This window comes from Pithys albifrons, chromosome 1 (assembly GCF_047495875.1).
Source record: "Pithys albifrons albifrons isolate INPA30051 chromosome 1, PitAlb_v1, whole genome shotgun sequence".
Classification (NCBI taxonomy): Eukaryota; Metazoa; Chordata; class Aves; order Passeriformes; family Thamnophilidae; genus Pithys; species Pithys albifrons.
The window spans coordinates 68,102,773-68,128,363 of record NC_092458.1 but is presented as its reverse complement, the minus strand read 5'-3'; the positions used below and the strand labels follow the sequence as shown (position 1 = coordinate 68,128,363).

Sequence of the window (25,591 nt, the reverse complement as noted above, 5' to 3'; positions counted from 1 at the left end):
ATGACTCCATTCCACAGGCAACAGTTCTCCACAAACTGCTGCAACATGGTCACTCTATCACAAGGTGCAGTCCTTCAGGCACAGGCTGTTCCAACATGGGTCCCCTAGAGGATCACAAGTCCTACCAGGGAACCTGATTTAGTATGGGCTTTGCTCTCCACAGGTCTGCAGGTCCCTGCCAGGAGTCTGCTCCAGCATGGGTTTCTCCTGGGTTCACAGCCCTGTCTCAGGCATCCACCAGCTTTGGCATGGGATCCTCCACAAGCTGCAGGTGGCTCTCTGCACCCTCATGGTCCTCCCTCGGCTGCAGGGAACAGCCTGCTCCACTGTGGTTTCTACCACGGGCTGCGGAGGAACCTCAGCTTCTGTGTCTGGAGCACCTCCTCCTCCCTTTCCTTCTCCACTGATCTTGGTGTTTGCAGAGTTGTTCCTCTCATATATTCTCACTCTGCTCCTCTCTGGCCACAATTGAGTCTGCACAGTAACTTATTTTTCCTTCTTAAATCTGTTATCAAAGAGGCATTACTATCATGCCTGTTTAGCTTTGCCTTGGCGAGCAGTGAGTCTGTCCTGGAGCTGACTGGAATTGGCTCTGCTGGACATGGAAGAAGCCTATAGAAGCTTCTCTCAAAAGCCACCCCTATAGCCCCCCACTACCAAAACCTGGCCAAACAAACCTAACGCAATACTGAAATTAAGCAAAGGGAAGAGTGGAGTGAAGTGGTGCAGACAGCATGTATATAAAGCAACATGATAAATCATTTGATGTATATGATGCAAGTATGTGAGGCACAGCATAAATATTAAAGTTATTAAGCATGGGGCAAGAGTACAAACCCTTTTTTTGGTTTGACTGTTTCTTCCACAAAGAATTTTTCTCAAGATTTTGTTATATTTAAGAAACTTCTCCAGAAAGTTCTCATGCCTATCGGCTGACTATCTTTTATGGCTTTGACCCAGTAAAGCACTTTGGATATGAATAGCAGCCCTAAACTGCTCTAATTCTTGCCTAACCTTTAAAAGAATAATGAAGTGATGTCCTTAAAAGCTCGAGGTCCTTATTTAGTAAAAAGAGAATGGTAAACTCACTAAGTGCTTCTCAAAGCAGATTCTATCTAAGTTTAGAGAAGTTTAAGCAATTAATTAGGAAGACAGCATCTCCCTCTGCAGGACTTCAGAGACATCTCTCTCTGGTTTTGGCAGGAATTACAAGTGCTTCTTCAAGAAGAGCTTTTTAGATACGACAGTGACTAAAGGCTGGGTCCCCAGTTTCAGTAATTTCAGGTCAGATTCCATCCCAGTATTTTCAGTGATTAGAATCAAGCTCCTAAAGAGCATTTTAATTGATTTTAATCAGACCACTTGAGCTTTAACGTCTTCTGGATTAGTGACTGCAAGAGGAAGCATGAGCTGATGATCAGAAGGTGTAAAAGTGAAATATCATGTTAGATCGCTTCTGTTTCTGGCTCTGGTACTACTTTATCCTGAGCCTCACACAAATCACAATAATATCCTCTTCTTATGTAAGAAGAAAAAAAATCATTTTCAGACTTTGCAAAATTATTGAACTATCTAGACAACTGCTGTTATTGTTGCACAAATCGGGGCAAATTTTGAGGAAGCCACAGAATAGGAAATAGCAACAGATAGTTCAGGCTGACAGGCTTCACAGTTCAAAGTAGTGTCATAAATACAAAACGCAATGCACAAAATTTAGAACGTTAAATTCGCAATAATAAATATTATTCTCTTTTACATATGTACAAAAGACAGATCAAAAACCTTAAACAGACCATCATAACATACTTTTGCTTAAAATTCAGAAAAATAAAAAGTCCTTTTGGTGAAGCATAAAAGTAACCCTAACACTAACCCTAATCCTAAGCGTAACTCTAACAGTAAGCCTAAGCGAGGAGTCAGGAGTGGAGAGAGGAGAGGGTCTGGCAGAATAGAGAGAAATAGGCCAGCCCTTTGTGGGCTGGTACCTTTACTCTTCGATACCTTTTCCAAGAGGAATCTTTGTCCGTCTTCAATTCTTAGCTGAAAAATGCCAATTTCCCAGACCCGCTGGCGCCAAGGAAGGATTGAGCTTTGTGCCAAGAGAAAAGGTGGCAGCCTTGGGCTCTCAGGTGCCAACAATGTTGCCCGATGAACATTAAAAAAACTCTCAAACCACAACACTAACACAAAAGAGAAGCCAAACCCGAACCCTAGCCCTAACCCTAACCCTAACCCTAATCCTAAGTGTAACTCTAACAGTAAGCCTAAGTCAGGAGTTGGGAGTGGAGAGAGGAGGGATGTGGCAGAATAGAGAGAACTAGGCCAGCCCTTTGTGGGCTGGCACCTTTCCTCTTCGATTCCTTTTCCAAGAGGAATCTTCGTCCCACTTCAATTCTTGGCTGAAAAATGCAAATTTCCCAGAGCCGCTGGCGCCGAGGAACGACTGAGCTTTGTGCCAAGAGAAAAGGTGGCAGCCTTGGGCTCTCAGGTGCCAAAGAAGCAGCGCCATGAACAGTAAAAAGACACGCAAACCCTAATCCTAACACAAAAGAGAAGCCTAACCCTAACCCTAACTCTAATTCTAACCATAAATCGAATTGTAAGCCTAAGACAGGAGTCGAGATGGGGAGATGATGGGGTCTGCCAGAATAGAGAGAACTAGGCCAGCCATTTGTGGGCTGGCACCTTTCCTCTTTTGATTCCTTTTCCAAGAGGAATCTTCACCCGTCTTCAATTCTTGGCTGAAGAAAGGAAATTTCCCAGCCCCACTGGTGCCAAGGAGGGACTGAGCTTTGCGCCAAGTGAAAAGGTGGCAGCTTAGGCTCTCAGGCACAAATGATGCTGCACCATGAACAGTAAAAAGACACGCAAACCCTAATCCTAAGACAAAAGAGAAGCCTAACCCTAACCCTAGCCTAAACCCTAAACCTAACCCTAATTCTAAGCATAACTCTAAGAGTACCACTAACTCAGGAGTCAGGAGTGGAGAGAGGGGAGGTATGGCAGATTAGAGAGAACTAGGCCAGCCCTTTGTGGGCCCGCACCTTTCCACTTCGATTAATTTTCCAAGAGGAATCTTCGTCCGTCTTCAATTCTCGGCTGAAAAATGGCAATTTCCCAGCCCCACTGGTGCCAAGGAAGGACTGAGCTTTGCGTCAAGAAAAAAGGTGACAGCCTTGGGCTCTCAGGTGCAAATGATGCTGTGCCATTAACATTGAAAAAACAACCAAACCTTAATTCTAACACAAAAGAGAAGCCTAATCCTAACCCTAACCCTAACCCTAACCCTAACCGTAACACTAATTCTAAGCGTAACTCTAAGAGAATGCCTAACACAGAATTCGGGAGTGGATAGAGGAGTGGGTCTGACATAATAGAGAGAACTAAGTCAGCCCTTTGTGGGGCAGCGCCTTTCCTCTTCGATTCGGTTTTGAAGAGGAATCTTCGTCCGTATTCAATTCTCGGCTGAAGAAAGGAAATTTCCCAGACCAAGTGGTGCCAAGGAAGGACTGAGCTTTACGCCAGCAGAAAAGGTGGCAGCCTTGGGCTCTCAGGCACAAATGATGCTGTGCCATTAACATTCAAAAAAATCACAAACCCTAATCCTAACACAAAAGAGAAGCCTAACCCTAACCCTAACCCTAACCCTAATTCTAAGCGTAACTCTAAGAGTACCCCAAACCCACGAGTCGGGAGTGGGAATAGGACGGGTTCAGGCAGAATAGAGGAACTAGGCCAGCCCGTTATAGGCCGGCACCATTCCACTTTGATTCATTTTCGAGAAGGAATCTTCGTCCATCTTCAATTCTCAGCTGAAAAATGGCAATTTCGCAGACCCAGTGGTGCCAAGGAAGGACTGAGCTTTATGCCAAGAGAAAAGATGCCAGTCTTTGGGTCTCTGGCGCAAATGATGCTGTGCCATTAACATTAAAAAAAAACCCAATCCCTAATCCTAAAACAAAAGATTAACCCTAGCCCTAAACCTAACCCTAACCCTAATCCTAAGCGAAAATCTAAGAGTACCCCAAACCCAGCAGTTGAGAGTGGAGAGAAAAGGGGGTCTGGCGGAACAGAGAGAACTAGGCCAGCCCTTTGTGGGCTGGCACCTTTCCTCTTTCGATTCCTTTTCCAAGAGGGATCTTGGTCCGCCTTCAGTTCTTGGCTGAAATATGGCCATTTCCCAGCCCCACTGGTGCCAAGGAGGGACTGAGCTTTGTGCCAAGAGAAAAGGTGGCAGCCTTGGGCTCTCAGATGCTAATGATGCTGCACCATGAACAGTAAAAAGACACCCAAACCCTAATCCTAAGACAAAAGAGAAGCCTAACCCTAACACTAACCCTAACCCTAATCCTAACCCTAATTCTAAGCGTAACTCTAAGCGTAACCCTAACCCAGGAGTCGAGAGAGGAGAGAGGAGGGGGTCTGGCAGAATAGAGAGAACTAGGCCAGTCCTTTGTGGACTGGCACCTTTCCTCTTTCGATTCCTTTTTCAAGAGGGATCTTGGTCTGCCTTCAATTCTTGGCTGAAATATGGCAATTTCCCAGCCCCACTGGTGCCAAGGAGGGACTGAGCTTTGTGCCAAGAGAAAAGGTGGCAGCCTTGCGCTCTCAGGTGCTAATGATGCTGCACCATGAACAGTAAAAAGACACCCAAACCCTAATCCTAAGACAAAAGAGAAGCCTAACCCTAACCATTGCCCTAACCCTAACCCTAAGCCTAGTCCTAAGCGTAACTCTAACAGTAAGCCTAAACCTGGAGTCAGGAGTGGAGAGAGGAGGGGGTCTGGCAGAATAGAGAGAAATAGGCCAGCCCTTTGTGGGCTGGCACCTTTCCTCTTCGATTCTTTTTCCTAAAGGTATCTTCGTCCCTCTTCAATTCTTTGCTGAAAAATGCCACTTTCCCAGACCCACTGGCGCCAAGGAAGGACTGAGCTTTTTTCCAAGAGTAAAGGTGGCAGCCTTGGGCTCTCAGGTGCCAAGGATGCTGCGCCATGAGCATTAAAAATACCCCAAAACCCAAAAGCTTTCCTGTGATAGAGGGATTTTGTATGTCAGAAGAGCACAAATTAATGTTATCATATAAATAAGCAGGCTTGATAATTTTATTTTTGCATAATAGATGTAAGTGGAAATTATATAAAAAGAGAAATTCATGGGTTTTTTACATATTTTTCCAGCCGTGTATGCCTGAAATTCAATTTCATTACTTTCCCCATGCTCCTTTGTACCTGCAACACGTCTCCTTCTCAGTTACGAGAACATCCCCCAAAGGACTGCATGGATATGTGATCCAAAAGAATATTGAAACTACGTCCAACTAGCAACAAAATTACATTCTATAGCACCTTGTGTAAGGTTCTTAAACCTTCCTGGGAGTGTTCATTACTGTCACAGGGCAGCACAGCGTGCCTTGCTGGCCTGGTGCTGCCCACAGTGCGCCATCCCACCAGTAGACGGCTCCCTAATCTACCGAGAGCCCCAGAGTATCATCCCCGGGAGGTGCCGGCGGCGCGGGCAGCGGGCAGCGGCCGGGCGGCACAAGGCGAGGAGCTGGGGACAAGAGGGGAGAGGGAGGAGTCTGCAGCCACAGCAGAACGGGAGATCTCTACAAGACACTTTATCGCTCCCTCACTCGACTATCCAGTAACCATTATCCGCTGATTGTTTGCTTTTGTTTAATGCTTAAGGCAACTGTGTCTAGCATATTGCCCTTTCTCACTTTTGCCTTTCAAATGAATTCTCGGTTACTCAGCGTGCAAATATTTGCAGGAGTCTAGCAGCTGACAGGCTCATATCACTTTTATCTGCACATGTGGTATGCCCAAAGCATGGGGTATATGTTGATGAGAACTTCAGTGACATCTTCAGTATTGCCGATTATCCTAAAAGCCATCCTGCTTGATATTTGTATGTTTTATTAACAGCTGAATTACAGAGGGCTGAATTAATCTCTGTGCCAAAAGCTAGCTTTGTCTTAAATCACAGAAAATGAAATTCAGTTTTACATGTCTTCTGCCTTTCCTCTGCACGGCAGGGGAGCAAGTCATAGCAGCCTTGAGGGTTCCCCTGCTTTCCAGGGCCACAGAGGACCCTTCAGCAACCCTCAGAACTTTGAAGGACTGTGAACTGCAGCAGCACAGAGATTGTCTGTCAATATACTTTCATGTGCCCAAAAGCCTCCCTCTGCTAACAGCACAATGGTGGGCACTTCAAATCTATTCTAGATAAAAAAATGCCTTTACATTGAAAAACACTCCTGTGAGTTACTTATGGCAACTTTGCAGCTCATTTACGTAAAGGAATCATGAGCCACAGATGAATCAGGCTTAAATAAAATGATTTGCAAAAAGCCACTCAGTAAGCAGCAGGGAGGACGTGAACCAGGGACTAAGAGCATGCTCTATTGTGCTTGGTGTTCCCAGTGCAAAAAAACAATTTCAGTGGACAAAATACACCATTTCCTCTGCTCCAAAGTTCAATAAAAATACAAACAAAAGTAGTATTCTGTCGTGTCTTACAGTTGCCTGGCAAACCTACTTGCATGTCTGACTTTCAGAACTTTATGTAAAATTTTAGCTTCCTTTAGCAGACAAAATTTTAAAGCATCTTTTTAAGAAAACCTTATAGCTACATTATTCTCGCTTCTCGGGAGGAAACTTCAATGTAATGAAAACTTTGAAGTGAGTCTTGGGTTTGTTACAATGGACTAACCTGATTAGAAATCATGCAAACTCTTGCTGCTCTTTAGCTGCATTCCCCCACAGGCTGTATTACAGCTCTCTAACCAGTCCCACAGCATTGAATGATGTCATGGGATCTGCAGCTCAGCGAGATGAAAGGGATAAAGCGGAACCCGCTGGCACTGGGGAAAGCTTCCAACACACAATCCACAACACAGCTTGGGAACTCAAAAGCTACTGATCCAGCCACTCAACCCCAAGCATTTCAGAATCGTGTGCATTCTTCCAGCACAAGCAAGGAAGGGGGGGAAAGAGCTAGTGCGGAGTACTGAAAAGCAGAATTTAAAAGTGCAACTACCTGCTGGAAAAGGAGCTCTTTTACTTCGCCAAAGCACTGCCTTTGATGTACGGCAACTGATCACTGATCAGATTACAGGCATTTGGTCTCAGTGCTCGTCTGCCTTTGATCTGCATGGTTAATTTTATTTTCCCGGATTTGGAGTTTCGTCTGGGCTTGTGCTGACATACTTTTTTCTTTTTCTTTCTTTCTTTCTTTCTTTTTTTTTTTAAGGAGGTAAAAGCATTTAATACAGAAGCTCTGGCAGTGTGAAATTAAGCTGCAGAAGGTCTGGCACTGGAAAACTTCATCAGATAACAGGTACTGGATTTTGTATTTTTTTGCAGTTTTGTGTTGCAAGATTTCAAAAATAGTACACATCATTGTGTGCACAAAGTTCAAAAGATTTTATATAATTTATGCAGTATTTTATTTGTAACTCTTAGGCAGAATTATATTGACAAAAACTATCTAGAATATATAGACAACTGAAAACTGAAGCAAAACCAAATATTTTTCAGTGTGTTGGGGATTCATAAGATTTTGGTGTACACTGCTCTTTCTTACTATCTATAGTTTTGTAAATTTATATATGAATACAAGTGGTACATGACTACAGGGTGTATATGTTTTCTAAGGAAAGACCAACCATTTTTTCTACATGCTGTAATACTTTGTTTGCTCTCAGTACATTTATTAAACTGTGTCTTGTCTACTTCAAGCAACAGTTTTAAGTCTAATAGTTCCATACTTGAGATGTAAAAACGTCTCTGCTTCCACAAGTTATTAGAACTAATCTTATCCTTGTACACAAATGGAAATAGCTTTATTTTGATTGAAGAAGTGATAGTTCAACTGTACCATACAAAAATAAATCTTGAAAATAAAAGTAACATTTTAACCTGATGATATAAGTTTCCTCTAAGGCATTTTAATTAATATATTAAAGAAATCTTGGGTTTGTCTAGAGCAAACACCTGGTTTTATGAACTTCATAGAAGTTTTGCTGCATTTTAGTGATGCATTTTCCACTCACAGTGCTTTGTAATATGTTCCTCAAATTCATATTTATGAAAATCTACTGTGTTTAAGAAATTTTAAGACATCTACTCTGGAAATTCATTATAAAGGAGCGATCATTAGAAGATTTAGGTTTATTCACTATGCATTTTAAATTTTTAGGGGCCAGATCTTTGTGTGAGTTTGGGCCAAATCCATGAGTGTTCTGTGCCTGCAGCTGGAGTCAGACTGTTAAAATAAGACTCAAGGTTCTTCTGTAGGTATTTAAATATAATTCAGATTTTCAGAAGAGCTTAGAACCTACCTATAACTGGGACCAGACTTGCAAAGAAGTTTACATTCCAGACACTGAGCTCTTTGAAGATCTAGTCTTAATGGTGGCTTTTGAGATCTTCTGAAATACTGACTTATGTATTCTTAAGTCTAAACTCCAGTGTATATAAATCTTAACTATATTTGTTTATTAACAAATTGAAACTAAAAGTCAGCATAACTGATAGTTGTTAAGCATTGTTAGAAAACTGCTTTTGAGATGTTTATGAGTCCATAGGACCCTCAAGATGTTCATATTTCAGTATGCAAAGATGTTCATATTTCAGTATGCATCATAGTAACATGCAAACCCAAATTTTAACAGCCTGCTTGCGCCTGAGTAAGATCAAGTTATCAACACTTCCAGGTAAATGTAGTCAGCTTGCATTAGTCAGTCTGCAAAATTTGTTTCTTCTAGTTAAATTTATATATATATATATTAATTTTAAATTTACTGAATATCAAGAGATAGTAAGACAGACACAGATTAACTAGGCCTGCCTTGGTATCATTTAGTATTCTGTGCCACCAATTAATTCATTCTCTTACTTAACAAGTCAATTACATTATAAGGAAAGTAATTAGTACTGCATGAATAATATGTGTATAGCTGTCAAGGAAGAATATCTTTAAAGCATAGCCAAAGCAAAATTCAATATTTCTCCCTAAATAACAATGATGTACTAAAACATGTTTCTTAGTTCTATGTGTCACTGATGAGCGTCTCTACTTTTCCAGTGTTCTCTTGCTTGTTGCTTGTTTTCCAACATGTACATTTATTTTCTAAGGGAAATTGTTTCTAAACTTTACCTCTGTTTGGTGTAAAGTAGAAAGAGAAGTAAATTTTAAAAAATAATGTAAGGGTTCTTTTTTCTCAGAAGTCAGAATAGCTACGCAAGTCTAATACAAATTAACTATCACTACAAAGATCTGACCCATAACGCAAATGGGTGAAGCTGTGCACAGAAGTAACACTGGTTAATCAGATAGATTACACTGTTGAGCGGGATTTGCATATATAAATATTTGCAGCATTTGGCCCTGGAAAGGCATTTCAGAAACAAGGAATTTTTTTCATCTTTTAAAATGTCCCTAGGATTTTAGGTAATCTCCCCACATATTTAAACAAAGATGGGCGTTAACCCATTTCAACTGAAAAGCATCTTTGTCTGTATGTAAGTGAGGCTGAAATGAAAGCACACTTGGACATATTTAGGTGTGGGGGGAGAGGATTTTCAGCATTATTGTTATTTTAAATAGCAGTTCTCTGACAGTTTAGTCTGTCATGGATCTGATTTTTAAAGATTAAATAGTAGTAATTTTTGGCAGTTGTGACTTTGCTTTTACAAAGTGCTGTATAAACATTAATTAATCCTCAGGCTTAAGTCTTCAGAAACAAAAAGGTCACAATGCTTTTTCAAGCAAATCTGACTAGGAAACTCACAAGTATTTAATTTATTTATTAAAATAGCTTGAGCAATTTCTGATTATAAATAGAGCCATTTCCAAATGGTGTGTCTTAGATAACATCATAAACATATTTTAAGGTTTGTAATAGTTAAGACTATCAAAAGACATTGTACAGTTATACTGACATCAGTTTCCAACAGCTGTCATAACAAGAGTAGATCTATCTCATAACTGACTGAGGGAACTGTGTTAGTATTTGAGATATGGAGATAACAACTTCCTATTGCTGTACAATTTCTGCTTCCACATCAGATATGTCACGCAACTTAGTCTTATCAAAGGGGTAAGCTGAAACTACTTTCCAAATATTTCTTTTCTACTTTCTCTGTTGTAGTAAGAATCTCTACACTAGTTCCTCTAACAGCTCACTTCTTCAATTTCCTTAGAAGTATTATGATTTAACACAAAATATACCCTGCAATTTTCAACATTTTTCAATAATGAATTGAATTAACTCATCCATTTTACACGTAGAGGAAAGGTTTTACATGCTATAACAAGGACTTAAACGTTTAAGTTTCATTGTTGCAGACTATATATTGTTCCTAGTTCATCAGCATAGTAGCCCACTGTCTGATGAGGAAGTGTTAATATTTCTTTATATGGTAATTCTCAGTGTTTAGCCAACACTTGAAGAACTTTGGTAAATTTTAATATACTTGTCTAACTATACAACTTTAAAACAAGTATCTGAAACATACATGATGATTCTACTAAGAAAAACTCATGCAACACATTTCACTGGTGGCCCCAGACAAGAGATAACATAGGGAACAGTTGTCTGTAAATAGCGAGACCATGTACAATGCTCAGTGCTGTGCAGCAGCTGCCATTCACAACAGATGCACTGCTGTTGCGCCACAGTATGCCATTCCTCACTGAAATTCCAGCCTCTTGCAGAGCTCCTTCTGGCAAGGGTCCTGAAGCAAAAGTCCTCTTTGAAGTCCCTTTGTAAGATAATAACATGAAAAACCCTGCACATTGTGAGTTGTTTGGGGTTGTTGAATTGAAAACAACTAATTTTGCAGCAATCATTTATCCATGTGCATACCTCTTGCTGTACTTCAGTAAGTGCTCCTTGTTTTTATAGGAGTCCATGTGGCTGGCAATCTTCAAAATTTTATCTGCAAGAAGCTCCAAAAACTTTATTTGAATATGCTTTACTGCTAAGTCATAAAAAATTTGTTCATTTTCTTAGAACCTCAGTTCCTTGTGTGCCCATACAATTGTCTAGACTGAAAGTGGATCATTAACTTTTTCATTAGGAGTAAAACTAACAGTGTGAAATCCCTGCAGTAGCAGTTCTTTCACCAAGGTCTTCAAAACTGGTTTCACAAACGCCATCACTAACTTCATGAAAGCTCCTAATTTGTGTCACAGTAAGTAGAAGTACACCCTTTCTAGTGGCTGTGAACAATTTGCTATCCATGAAGGGCTGGATTTCTTCTTTTCTCCATTTGGTATGCCACTATGTTAACAGCTGAGTAACTTGTTACCTGCAGAATGAAAAGATATTTCAGATTCTGAGCTAGCAAGAAAAAAAAAAGCTACTCAAGTAATGTTGGAGAGTTTTCAGAAAGGAGACATTGCAGGAGCTTACTTTGCAGTGTGTTGTCAGAAAGGGTCCATCATGCATTTTGGGTGGGATAGGCTGAAAGAGCTTTTCTGGATGGTGACAAAAGCCCAGTCCATTTACAACAGCCCAGCAGGCAGGGGCTAAGCAGCCATTCCCACTTTACTCTGCACTGATGAGACCTCACCTTGAATATTGTGTGTAGTTTTGGGCACTGCAATATAGGAAAGATATTAAGCTGTTAGAGAGTGTCCAAAGGAGGGCAATGACGATGGTGAAGAGACTTGAGGGGAAGCTGAGTGAGGAGCGGCTGAGGGCACTTGGTCTGTTCAGCCTGGAGGGGACTGAGAGGAGACTTCATTACAGCTACAACTTCCTCATGGGAGGAAGTGGAGGGGCAGGCACTGATCTCTTCTCTGTAGTGACCAGGGACAGGACCCAAGGGGATGACCTGAAACTGTGTCAGGGAAGGTTTAGGTTGGATATTAGAAGGAGGTTCCTCACCTCGAGGGTGGTTGGGCACTGGAACAGGCTCCCCAGGGAAGTGGTCACAGCACCAAGCCTGGCAGTGTTCAAGAAAAGCCTGGGCAATGCTCTCCGGCACATGGTGTGATTCTAGAGGCTAGAATCATAGAATCATAGAATCAATCGTGTTGGAAAAGACCTCCAAGATCATCAAGTCCAACCTGTTCCAATTCCAGTCCCTTTACTAGATCATGGCAGTCAGTGCCACGTCCAATCTCAGTTTAAAAACCTCCAGGGATGGGCAGGTCATTCCAATGCCTGATTACTCTCTCTGGAAAGAATTTTTTTCTGGTATCCAGCCTAAATTTCCCCTGGCAGAGCTTAAGCCCATGCCCCCTTGTCACATGGTGTGATTCTAGAGGTTGTTCTGTGCAGGACCTGGAGCTGGACTCCAGCAGTGCGACCACTGTGGGTCCCTTCCAACTCAGCGTATTTTGTGACTCTGTAATAAGCCTGGGCTCCCACGGAAGGAGATCAGCAACAACGCGGCTGCAGCCCCCAAAACCCCGGCAACCCCTGCAGACAGTGGTGCGCACAGCAAGCCTGTGGCAGGATAAAAAGGGGCAACAGTGCCTCATTTGCGATTCACCCTGGCTTCGTACCACTGCTGCAGGGCACATGCCCTCGCTCACCAGCACACTCACGCCGCGGCCCTGAGATTAGCTCAGTTGCTTAAAACTTGGTTGTAATAATGCCAAGGTCATGGGTTCAATCCCCCCTGTGGGCCACTGACTTAAGAGTTGGACTCGATGATCCATGTGAGTCCCTTCCAACTCAGAATATTCTGTGATTCTGTGACCGTCGCAGCCGCGTCGGCCACGCGTGTTCCCTCCTCCCTCCCGCACCTCCCTCTCCGGCCCGGGCGCGGGCGATTGGCTGCCCGCGGTCACCTGACCGGCCCCGCGGCGTTGCCGGGGCGACGGCGCGGAGGGCGCGGGTACGGGGAGGGGGCTGCTCGGCCGGGCTGGGCTGGGCGGTGCTGCAGGTGGGTGCGAGCGAGACCCTCCACCTCGGAGAGGGGCGGGAGGCAGGGGGAAGCAGCTTCCCCCAACAGCCCGAGCGGCATCCCGGGGCTGCTGGGCGCCCGCAGCCTTGCCCGGCACCGGCCCGCGCTGCCTTTTGCCGCTGCGCGTACGGCCCGTGGTGGGCGACGGGGGAGATGGTGGGAATGAGCTCCGCGGAAGGCGGAGGCTGCGGGGGAGGAGGGGAGGCCGGCAGGAGGGCTCTGCTGGGGCTCTGCCGCCCCGGCACGGCTCCTGCTCTGCCGCGGCCGCGCTGCCCCGAGGGTGCGTGGGTGCTCAGGGCGCTGCGCGGCCACAGCGCGGCCGGCGCTCCGCGGGTCTTCGCAGCCCCTCAGTCCCTTCCCCGCACACCGGAGTGCGGAGAACAAAAAGCCCTTGAAAGCTGCGCTTTCGTATTCACAAGCTCTTCTCGTGTCTGCTGCATAAGTAAGTTGCTGTTTGCTTCAATTTTGGAGATGGAAGTGAAGGAGTAGAAGCTGCTGACTTTCTTTAGGATGGTAAGAGGTTGAAAAGCCTCAATTACGGTTCTGTAAAAGCCTTTGATTGCTTGACTTCCTTCGCTGATAGCCGTCTCCATTAATTTGACCTTGGACTGAGAGCTTTACCTGATGTTCATGAAAAATCTCATACTTAATACCTATTTACCACCTTTATAATCACATGTACTTTAGATGGCTGCTTTTGTCAACTCAGCAAAGTGGTCCAGTAGCATTTAATATGAGTAACTGGCAAATTGATTCAATCTGCAGGTAGGTTTCTTAACTACTGCATAATCTCTTTCAAGCACACCTTCACCATCAGATGTAAAACAAGTTAGGTGTGTTACCTGGAAGCTTTTTACCATGTAAGAAAAGGGTTAGTTGTTTTTTGGAGGTTTGGTTTTTGGTTTTGGGTTTTTTTTTTTCAAACTAGAAGGAAGCTTCTTTATTAGTTTAGTAGTAAGATACTTAAAATGTCAGTTAAGGAGACAATAAATTGCTTTTCTCAGTTTCAACAGCTTGCAGTTGCAATCTAATAAAGGAGAATGCTGTGAATGAAAGTAGCTCATGTCTGTGGTTTTTAAAACATTGCATGCTATCCAAAACCGCTAAAGGGTGGCTGGATAGATGTAATATATTGGCATTGCACCATTGCAATAGTTTCTGTATTAACGAGCCCAATGCTTTATAATTAATGATTCCTAAAAATTACTACAGTTTGGTATAAATGAGATACGAATGTAATATCAGCATTTGCATTGTACTACTTATTCACATATCTAAGTACAAAAGTATAAATGCATCTCTACACTGAGGTGTCATCTAGGAAACTAATGTGTCCTAGAACATGAAATGGGCAAGATGTATTAAACAGATGGACCAATGGGTTTTTTTAATCATGTTGAAGCACAAAATTGTTCATTATTTATATGAATAGTCTCATCAGCTTCAGTGAAACTGGGAGTTCTTGTGTGAATCACTGGTTCTGATCCTCTAAAAATCTATGTTTACCTGTAGGAAAAATGTCACCACATTCAACTTTGTTACAATATTTCACTCTATTTGCTAATTAGTGATAATCTGGATATGTTGACGAACACACATGATAAACTGTTTTATCACTATTATTCCTGTAAAGTCAGGTACTTCAGCAAATGTGACTGGAAGCATATGGTATTCAGAAAGAGCCCAGATATTTCCTGGCTATGTGTAAACCATCTCCTTTCTCTTGTCCCTTAGCCCCTAAAGTAGATACAAATATCTTTGATCACCAGCAGTGTTTAGCTTTAATCTGCTACCTCAGTCTTTCCAAAATGAGAAATAATTTCTTACATGCCTAGTGTTGTGCAATTTCATGTATGGCAGCTTCTAAAAGAATACAGATCTATTCACCATGATATTTAATGTGATGAATGTGCCTTAGCTGACAGGATGGGTCTTTTCTGCCCCGCATGGGCCTTCTCGGAGCAGTTGGAGGAAATGTGGTTGGACAAGACCTCATGTAGTTCACAAAGGGAAGAGTACAAGGTTTGTGGACAGGGTGTAAAGAGAAGGTGTTCTAAAACCATGAGACAGAATGAAAATATGTAGCTTTGTGGTGGAAGTTCTTGTCCCTGACTTGCTCCTGTTCTTTGTCTCATCATTACAGCCGTGTAAGGTGTAAGTTCTTTCCCTTCTCTCATTTCTTGCCCGTGGGGCACTGACTGTTAAAGCCATCTGCCACTTCTTGTCATTTTATTGCATGCAGTTGTCAGCTGCAGATGGGAAACAGGGTGGTTAGAAGGGAGCTGAGACCCTGTTTTTGTTGCATGCCAGAGACCTCTGTTGGTAAGATAAGATGATTATACTTTTCATCCCTCTTTCTTACCTAGAATGTCTCAGAGTACTCTTTGCCAGTGTTATAGAGAGCATGAAAAGTGGTTGTCAAATATGAATATCAAATCAAATAGAAGACCTAGGAAAGTTAAGTGAATTTGAAATTGGGATGCTTTACCCCTTCTGAAGTTTCCCATAGAAGATGGAAGATGTTGACTTCAAAGTTTAGATGCTTATATGCTAGTTAGCCATAATTTAATCATGCTGCTTTGATTCTTGAGGTAGTGTGTCTTTCATGGTGGAACTTTTATTCTTTTGGAGTGAAAGAAGAAATATTTTTCTGAGATGGACTTTGAAATATAGTGATGACTACTGCTCAGACAAGCAAGTAAACATAGGTGTAAATTTAGAAGAACATGGTGGCGGTCCCGTGGTGCAATGGAGAGCACTCTGGACTCCGAATCCCAAGGTACTGAGTTCCAGTCTCAGTGGGGACCGTCCCCTGGCAGTTCAATGCCTCCCTGCCATCCCATCCAGTCACATCTCGATGCTCAGCAGGGTCAGCTCCGGTTAGTACCGGCTACTGTGACAGTCCCAAGGACTTCACTGTCACTGTCCAAGCTCGCTCGGCCGTGGCTGATGGACCTCAGGACTTAAACGATGGGGCCAGTTCTGCGCACGCTGTGCCTCACCTAAAAAATCCACTGCGCAGGCTGGAAGGGCACACCCACGTGGGGAGAGCCCTGCCCAAATCTGCGTTCACTAAGTCTGGACATACATATAAATTTAGGAGAACAGTGGTTCTAGAACCCTTGGAGGCTCAAAGTCCTTACTTCCACAATGCATTTATTACATGTTCTTAGTTTATTGTTTGATATTGTCCTCTTCATACATATGCATAGTAGGCCCCACACAACCTTAAAATTATGCAACCACATTTCTTAATGGAAGTTCTGTATCCTGAGTTCAGTACATTACAAATGATGATTGCTTTTCCCTACTATTTTGGGCAATCATTATTACTGGTCACCTAGTAAGATGTAATTGGAATGATGTACTGACCTCAAAAAACTGTGTCCACTGTTTTTTTTTCTTTTAGTTAACTTGTGGATAACTGAACTCAGAATTTTAAATATTGGTATCTAGACAAGAACAAATAATCTTTAAATGTATTGAACCTCTGTTTGCTCACACATATTTTAGAGGCAAAAACTTATTCTAGTTCTCAGTTGAAAGCATATAAGGTGAGGGGCTTGTGTCCAACAGACATCAGTGTAGTGCCACTTAGTATCATGACAGAACAAATTTGCCCACTGGCAACCTATTATAAAGTGCTGCAGTGTCTGCTTTTTAGCAGGACTTTTGACCAAACTGGAGATAGAAGCAGGAAACACACAGCTGGCACAGTTCTATCTCCCCTGGGACTTGCTTTCAATACAATGAGTTATTGATGTGCCTTTGCATTATTTTTATTGGAATGTTGTCATGAAAGAAACATTTTTTTGTGCTCTCAACAATGGTTATTTCTTGTACACTAGTTCATTTCTTTCTCTTATGTTCTAGTTTTTGGGGGGGTTTGGTAGGAACTGTGACTATTGGCACGATGATGCCACGGTCCAGTGCCACAGCCATTCATACACGTGTGCTGAAATTATTTGAACATGGTTTGGTGCTAAACCTACTGCAGTGCACTGAAGCTTAAGGTTCATAGACCTTCAAGCTTCTTTTAGAATATTTACTGATTACAGAAGACAAGTTTATATAGAGGGTATCTCATATCCTAAAGCTACAAGATTACATCAAACTCATAATGATTAGGCAAAAAATTGAAGCTTATTAATGAAGTGTATAGATTGATTGGGGAAGTCCATGATAGTTTGATGGCAGTTCTAAAGCACTTGATTTTGAAAATTTAATCTGGATTGTGGAACTCCTGATGATTGAAAGTGCTGGATTTCTCAAGAGTGCTACAAGGGCAGTGGATTGTTCTTTTAAATAGAAGATATTTCACAGGTGCCATAAAATTGCACAACCAAGTCAACAGAATGTATTTTGGTACAGGATGCTTTACCATGTGGTCTGTTCTAAAAGTCTTTGAGATACATACTATAAGAAGATCATCTTGTAAAAGATACGGAAATTCCAAAACCGAAATACAAGCTGGACCAGCTAGATTTTTAATACTGCTTGTGATTACTTTCTGTTAAGGACTGACATTTGTTTTTTATTCCCATTGTGACTCTAGAATATTAAAAACATGAAAATACATAATTAGCTTTTTTCCAACATTGATTTTAATAAATTTTTATATACTGATTTTTTGCCGATATTAAATCTTCATATTATTGCATATTGGAAAAAAAAGTGTAGGATTAATATGCCTTTATTACATTAATCTAATATAGTTTTTATTGCAAGTAACTAATCTCCTGGGCAGTTAGTAGGGCTGTTCTTAATTTTCTTTACTTTTCCATGCTTCAAGGGGCCTACTCAGAAAGAAATTACTTCCTAGATTTTGTTATTTAGATCATTAGGCTTAGTACAGCTCACCAGTATTGTTTGTGTTGACAATTCTGTATGAAACTTGGCATAAAATTATACAGTTATTAAAATCCACAATTTCTTTTTGATATGTCTTACATCTTTTGAGAAGCAAAAGTAAATATTGAAATTTACAATAAAAGACTTTTAACCTTATGAAGAATCCTATTCTTGAAATTTTGGTAGTATTACATAGATGGCCATAATTACATTAGAACTGCTGTAGTATGTTTTATTTCTTTATTAATAAGGAATATAATGACTGTGATGTCATATCACTTGGAATCATCACTTGACATTCAATTCTAAGCAACTCAGTTACATTTACAGCTTTATTTCACTTGCACACTTCTGTAAAGTTTTAACTCCTGTAGCAATAAGAAAGCATATGAAGTATTTATTTGTTTTCCACTGAATGCTGTTCTAGGAAATTGAGAATTTAGTGTGGATTTTTCTCCCCATTCCCACTGATGTTCAGTTTATTTCTTTTAGCTTTTAGACTTTTAGCTTTACTGTCTTGTCTTCTCTGAATCAAATGGACCTTGTTTTACAGGACTGCTTTAATGCAATACAGTAAAGAGTTGTTTACTGTATTACTAGTCTTACTTATTTTTTAAATTTTTTCATGGCACTATCAGTCTTGAATTTCCTGTAGCATTCCAAAGGGAATGAACAGCAAAATTGAATGTGATCAAGATTAAGACTTTCTTGATACTTTTTTCAAGGTTACTGAGGTGCAAAGTCTCACAATTTGTCTGTTATCTAATCTAGTTTTACTTAGCAGATACTCAGTTACTTTTTGGCCAGACGATATAATATATGATGTGTGTGTTTACCCATTTTGTATCTTTCAAAACATAGATGAGAAATGTTTATTGAAACTTCTGCATTCCCTTAACAGTATTTTTACTGTCTCTTTCCACTGTTTGGTCTTTGCTATTACTAGAAACTGTTTTGTTCTGTATACCTCGTTTTCAGCATTGGCATTGTCAGCTTCTCATGACAACCTTGTGCGCTTAATAGCTTTTAAAATTTGTTGACTCTCCTTTTTCATTTTTCTACTTGTTCTATAGTACTTTTTACATTAAATCATCCAAAATTAATTCTGAGATTTTTTATTTCATATTTCTTGCCTTATTTTTATCTCAGACTTTAAAAAGTAACCTATGTGACATGAAGTACTATGGACATATGACTGCAATTTAAACAATTAAAATGTAATTTTTTTTTCTTTTCTTTCCTTTTTATATTTTTTTCTAGGGAGAAAGGTTTAATTGTAAGAAATGGATGCTAAAGGATTACAAGATGATAAACTGAAGATGCTCATAATTTTGCTAGCATATTTGGTATGTTAAAAATTAACATTTTTCTCCCTGTTAAAAAACTGTTTTGAACGCAGACATGGTGTCTTTTGTTTCACACATTACACCAAAACTCTTAAAATGCTGTATGCTGACAATTGCACATGTGTTTTACTGATTTGAAAGTAAGCTTAGTCCAGTGATTTTTATAATTTCTTGGTGCTCCTCAAATGCAATTATAAGGTTTTACATTGTGAGCCTCTTCTTGGGTGAAGGAGTGGACTAGGACAGAAAATAGAAGTCAGTGCAGTGCTGTGAAGGTGGTACTGCTTCACTGCAGAGGTGGCAGGAATTTGCAGTGACCATCTCTTATTACAGGATGGTCTATACATGATTTATGAGTTTGGAGTATTCAGTTTATTGACAGACATAGCACAGCACACAATTACATTGCCCACTAAGCGTACTTAATTCTGGCTTGGATAGGCAAGGTAATTAACTTCATAGCTACCAGAAAGGCTTTGGTCTTTCTGAAAAGACCAATACACAAAGTAAGAGAGAATGTTTTCTGTGATGGATGCCTCTATGTAGACATTTAGTTTAAAATTCTATTCAGAGAGCTCACAGGGTTTGCCAGTGCTCCTGAGTGAAATTCCAGTGACTACACTGAGACTTTCCATGGCTGATATTACCACTTACTTCTCATAACTGTAGTTTCTGATTTGTTCAGATAATTGGATTCTCTCTCATGTGGCCCATTAAATAGAAAGTGATAGTAAAATTTGAAATAAATATTATTCATACAGGTTTGGGGTTTTTTTCCAAGTTTTCCAAAGGTGGTATCAGTGAGCTTTTAAAATCTGTCGATATATATGTTTAAAGGAAGAGGTCTTACCTTATTTATTTAATTGTAATGGCCTCATTAGAAAAATTTAAAAATCACAAATAAGTGAAACATGGCAACTTGATGGGTGGGATGTGTTGTAGCTTACCATGGTGAAAATTGCTTTATCGTATGGTCATGTGTATTTTTCTTAATATTGATTAAGGTGAGAAACTTCAACTGATGTTCAGACAATAAAGTGTTTTAACATTCCTCAGATGCCAATATCAACTGGGTCTTCTGAAAACTGAAATTATGACAATTGTTGAGTATCGAGAACCTTTAATTTTCAGGCCTCTTAGCCATATTTGCAGTTAATTATTTAATTTTCCATATTTAATATTTTTGATAATGCAGAAAGTTATTTTTAAGATCAAGACATGAATTTATTTCTTAGATTAATTATATTTTGATGAATTTACCTTTTGTTGTTGTTGTTGGGGTTCTTTTGTTTTGATTTGGTTTTTTTAGCTAAGTAGGGTAATTTGTGAGACTGGAGATTGCAGAGAGCAAGAATTCAGAGACCAGACTGGAAACTGTATCCCCTGCAAACAGTGTGGACCTGGAATGGAACTCTCAAAGGTGAGGAGTTCATGCTTTCTGGATTTTACTTGGTTTCTTCTAAGTGTGTTTATGTGTGTGATTCAAAATAATGGATATCTACATTTACAGGGAAAAATTTTATTACTGTTTTAGCATTTGAGCCTTTACAGTCTTTCAAGAACCAGGTTACCTGGTTCTTTTTATATAGAATGCTCAGTTCAGAAAATGATGATGCCATTAATAAAGTAGACAGGACCATCTGGACCTGGGCACTCAAATTGTTTTTTTAGGGGTGAATTAGTGCTACAAAGGAGAAAAAAACTGCAAGGAGTTGATACTGAATAACCTCGCTGTGTAGAGGAGAATGCGAAAAATTGATTTCAAACTAGTGATTGGTACAGACTACTGAGATGGGGGTGCTTAATTTTTACAGTGCTGACATTCACAGTCGGTTCTGCATTTTAGGTGACAACGTTTAAATATTTTGTATATGACAGTTTGTCTTAACAGAATGGTTTATAATAAAAGTAAGGTCATAAATACAGAGTAAGATTTGAGTGACAGCTGATATTTTTCCATAGAAGAAGTGAGAGATAAGTGATTGTTCTGTCTTTACTAGATCAGTGGTTAGAGCACTTTGAGCCTGACTTGAATCTAGCTTCCCAATTTCTGTGTTTTACAAATTATTAAAATGCTATAAACCTAATTCCTATCTTTATGCCATGTAAAGAAGGTTGAGGCCAGAAAAATGTGTGATAATATTTAGTAAGCATATAAGAGGTCCTTGTTGATGTCATGGAGAGGGGAAATATTTTTTCTTTGCTTTTATAGCAATTCCATCTCATCCAAAAGAAAATCGCCATAAGAGTGTTGGAATTACTGTGATTTTTAGGAGAACAGAAATGAATCAATGGAGATGAATGCTGAATGAGATTATGGGCTGTGCTTCAAGAGAATTAGGAAGTTTGCTTGGCAAAATTTTCAGCAAAACTCCAAGTCTGTAGGCAAGTCATGAGGGAGATCTTAGTTGTTTTCAGCACTTTCAGAGAAAGTAGATGCTGTGTATGAGCAAGGATAGAGAACAATGAAAGAAGACATAGCTGAAAGGAGAAGGAGGCACGGGTATCTTGGGATTCACTGAGTCATTGGAGATGAAAGAGACAACAGAATGAGTTATGTGTCATGGGGAGATCAGATGTTCTGCGGGAGCAGGTGTGTCGTGCTAGAGGTGTGAAGATGGTCAGGCAAATAAAGGGTGCAAGGTGGTATCATGAAGAGTAAGCAGGCCAGTCAAGACTCATGCATAAGAAGCATAAGCCTCTTCCATGAGTGTCTGGCTACTAAACCTACATCTTGTCCATTGTTAAGAGGGTAAAGCTGTGACCAAGACATAACTATGGTCAGATCCATACCTGACAGGTCTGGCCATAAAGCACATGCCCTTTGCACATAGAAAGGCAAACTCTGTATTGTACTTCCCCTGAGAGTGTAAAAAAGGATGATAAAGGTGGAATTTAGGGTGTTTAGGGGAATTTTAAATGTCTGAAAATTTTTAACATGAGCTATTATTAAGTCTAGTGTGTACATATATTCAAGCTACAAGGGGAAAAAGAAGCTAGCTTTCAGTTTATGGCTTTGAATTTTGGAGTATATTCAGCTCTGGAAAAAAGCACAAGTTAAGTATTGTTGTTTGGTTTGAAGGGATTTGCTGAAATTGAGTGGCACGTTTTCTCTATCTCTCCACCCCCTGTGACGAGTGTTCAGGACATTAACTGAATACTTCGTTTCACACTTAGTGAGAATTGCTTTTTATGTTAGGCAGTATTAGTTAAGGTTTAGTCATGTAAGCTGTACCGTTGAAGCAGAAATATGAACATGACTTATGATATGGATATGGTTTTGTTTGTGTGTTTTCAGCTTTTCATACTGGCTTTAAATTTGAACTTAAGGTTTCTGAGGGGTGTTTTAATTTATAAAGGCACTTGTAAATATGACATAACACCGAGCCAGTACTATGTGCATTGATAAACTATACTTATCTAGTTGGCAAATAAAAACCAAAAGCATAAAAAGGAATACCCTCAGTATTTACTCTGAATTTGATAAAGAAACGCTAAACTAAAACAGCGAGGTTACAGTTTGCTGTGGTACATTAGTGAAGTTACATTTTTACTTCAGCTATTAGTCCTGATTCTTAGGATTTAAAATATGAATGCTTGATTAATTTCAATGTGTAGGCAATTACTTCTCCCAGACATTAATAGACTTCCAAAAATTTTTTTTTCACTACACTAGAACTGAAATAACTAAACAGATTTTGCTCAGGTCTAAATATGAGTGGAAGAAAATTTCCTTTATAAATAGAGGTACAATTTTCTGTGAATCATAGCGAAGAATGTTATACTTGAAGTAATTTGCAGCACAGGAGGAGTTTTGTTTGCTTGCTTTCTTTACATATAAGAAAGCAATGATGTAATCATGCTGTAGTTTAATAACAGTTTCTTAATACTGAGTAATGTGTCTGTTTTCCTATCAAATATTTAGTGCTCATGGATAAAACCAGATATACTGCTGGATGTGTGAGCATGATTGTATGTCTAAGTAAACAGAAAATACAATGTTATCATTGGTTCCCCCAGCATGTTTTAAGCAATTGACAGACAGGTTTCTTTTTTATGTTTATAACAAAACACCTCAGCCCAGCTATTGGGTCATGCAGCGCTGGACCACATGAATGATTGATTTAAACATATTTCCTTCATGTAGAACTTCTCCTGCTGGTTAAACTGAAGCAGACAGGTCCAGTGTCAAGGACTGAACTGCAGAGTCCTTGCTTTGCTCTTGTTTATGAGAAACTATTTCATCTTAGTTACAGTAAATATGTAGATCTTTTTCATGTTATAGCTGACTATACAAAAACTTAAGGCAAAATACCACCTGTACAGAGTGTATATATATGTGTGTATGTGTGTGTATATACAGTTTTTTTACAACTTCAGAAATATATGTATATGACTTTTGTTGCTATACTATGTGAGCATTTCATACCTCTCTAAGCTAGGGAAATGATGTTGCCTTTTCTCAATTTACACATGAAGCACACATAAAGTGCAGAAAATTTTTTGAGGAACAGAGTAGAGAGAGGCCATAGAGTGGAACAAGAGGACAGAAGCTCCCTCTTCACAAGGCACCACGTGGACAATACAAGGGGCAACAATGGGTGCAAGTTGTACCAGGAGACAGGTTTTATTTCTGTATAAGAATTTTTTTTTAACAGTGAGAACATTCATTCCCTGGGACAACCTCCCCAGGAACACAGTAGGATGTCCATCACTGAAAGTTTTTAGGACAGGATGCTAGATCATCTCACTTCAGGTCCCTGACCCATGAAACTTTGAAACAGGTGTTCTTTCAGGGTTCCTTCTCACCTGGCTACCCTATCATTCCATGACAAGTGTTTTAATTTTAATTGCAAACTAGCACTCAACCTATTTCACTGACCTTCCTGTCTGTAAAGATAAGCAACTCCAGACAGCCTTGGTAGCATGAAATAAAACCAAACCACCAAAAATCCAACCTTATATCATGTAACTGGTTCTGAATCTAGGCTATTCTTTTCAGCTTTTGCTGTCACAGTTTAGTGGGACTCTCCTTTTCAAAAATGTTTTTATAGTAACTTTTTCTTCCTTGAAATAAGAAAAAAATAGTACACCCTCAACTTTTCAATTTCGGTTCCTTGTCAACTGTTCTAGCAACAGCACTGCTGAAATAAAATCCATTGATCACTTATATTATTGTATTTTTTAGAAAGTGCTTTTAACACATCTCCATCAGAAGAAAGCCAGCTTTGTTACTCTATCAACAATTTAGAATTGATGGGGAAGGGAGTGAAAGCTGCTTCCCATGTTTGTTTGCTTCTATTTGTTCATTAAAAAAATCCTGTCTATATAGGCTTTTCTTCTCATAAACGTGTGTCCTTGGTGATGTTTGTGAAGCCTTTGAACCACTGAAATAGCTTGCTTTTGAGTATGTGGGGTTTCTGTTTGAGTTGTTCTTTGACTCTTTTTGGGGGGTTTTTTGATTGTAGGGCTTTTGTTATTTTGTTAAGCAGTGCTTTTTTCTGGAGTGGGAGTCTAAAATGATTGTATCAATTCAGAAGGAAGTGTTTGCTTCATGTGGCTCAGCATTATTTCATTTTTCATTCATTTAACAGGAAGCAAAGCATCATGTAGTCAACCAAGTGATTTAATTTCTTTCGTTCTTTGCCAGTGTGTGAGTAGTCAGTGGTGTGGCTTGGTAGTAAGAGCCTTTTGTTCTATCTTATATGTGTTTCTGAATTAAATCAAATGTTATATAAGATTCAAATTTATACAAATTACAATTAATGCAGAAAAAAAGAAACTGCATCTTGAAGATGTTCAAGTATGGAAATGAGAGTCCTTTGGGTCCTTTCACCATCCTTTGCTTTTTTTAATTAAAAAAAATTACAATAACACTGGGGCTTCTGTGTCTCTATTTTAAAGTATATGGATGTATGCATTTATATATATGTAAAAGCAATCCATATCTCAGCCTACTCAAGCTTATATTGCAACTCAGAATTTAAACTGCAATTCCAGATTATTTTGTCAAGAGATCACACCTGAGGTTGTAGTTAGAAACACTGAAATGACACTTTTGGCAGTATTAAGTTCTCTGCCCAGTGCCCAACCTGTGCACTTAGGCAGACACTGTAGATTTTTAGGGTGCACTATGGAACAGATCACTGAACTGATCACAGAATCACAGGTAGTAATATGTAGAATCGCAGACTATTCTGAGTTGGAAGGGACCCACAAGGATCATCGAGTCCAACTCTTAAGTCAGTGGCCCACACAGGGGATTGAACCCGTGACCTTGGCATTATTACAACCAAGTTTAAACCAACTGAGCTAATCTCAGGGTCACTTTAAACCTGAATCAACCCCATGGTCAGATTTACAGTTCAGCCTCATAACTGATTGCTTTAGTACAGCTGAGGACAATATATGACAAGGAAGGAAGAAAAAGCAGGAGATGAAAGGGAGAGTGCCCTAGGCCAGCATTGCCAC

The 25,591-nt window shown here is 40.0% G+C and overlaps 1 protein-coding gene across 5 annotated transcripts in view; it reads left to right on the top strand.

Moving 5' to 3' along the window:
• The first annotated feature begins 6,852 nt into the window (after positions 1 to 6,852).
• TNFRSF19 (TNF receptor superfamily member 19) overlaps positions 6,853 to 25,591 on the top strand; it is a 59,846-nt gene continuing 41,107 nt past the window's right edge. For 3 of the 5 annotated variants that reach the window (XR_011697712.1, XR_011697709.1, XM_071553877.1), the window contains exons 1-3: positions 6,853 to 7,338; positions 19,035 to 19,120; positions 20,430 to 20,540. Coding sequence is in view for 3 of the 5 variants with exons in the window: in XM_071553877.1 (XP_071409978.1) it covers positions 19,058 to 19,120; positions 20,430 to 20,540 (174 nt within the window). In the remaining 2 variants the exon portion in view is untranslated. Of the gene's footprint in view, positions 7,339 to 12,818; positions 12,903 to 19,034; positions 19,121 to 20,429; positions 20,541 to 25,591 lie in introns of those variants that run through there. The other 2 variants (XM_071553886.1, XM_071553901.1) reach the window with 2 other exon arrangements.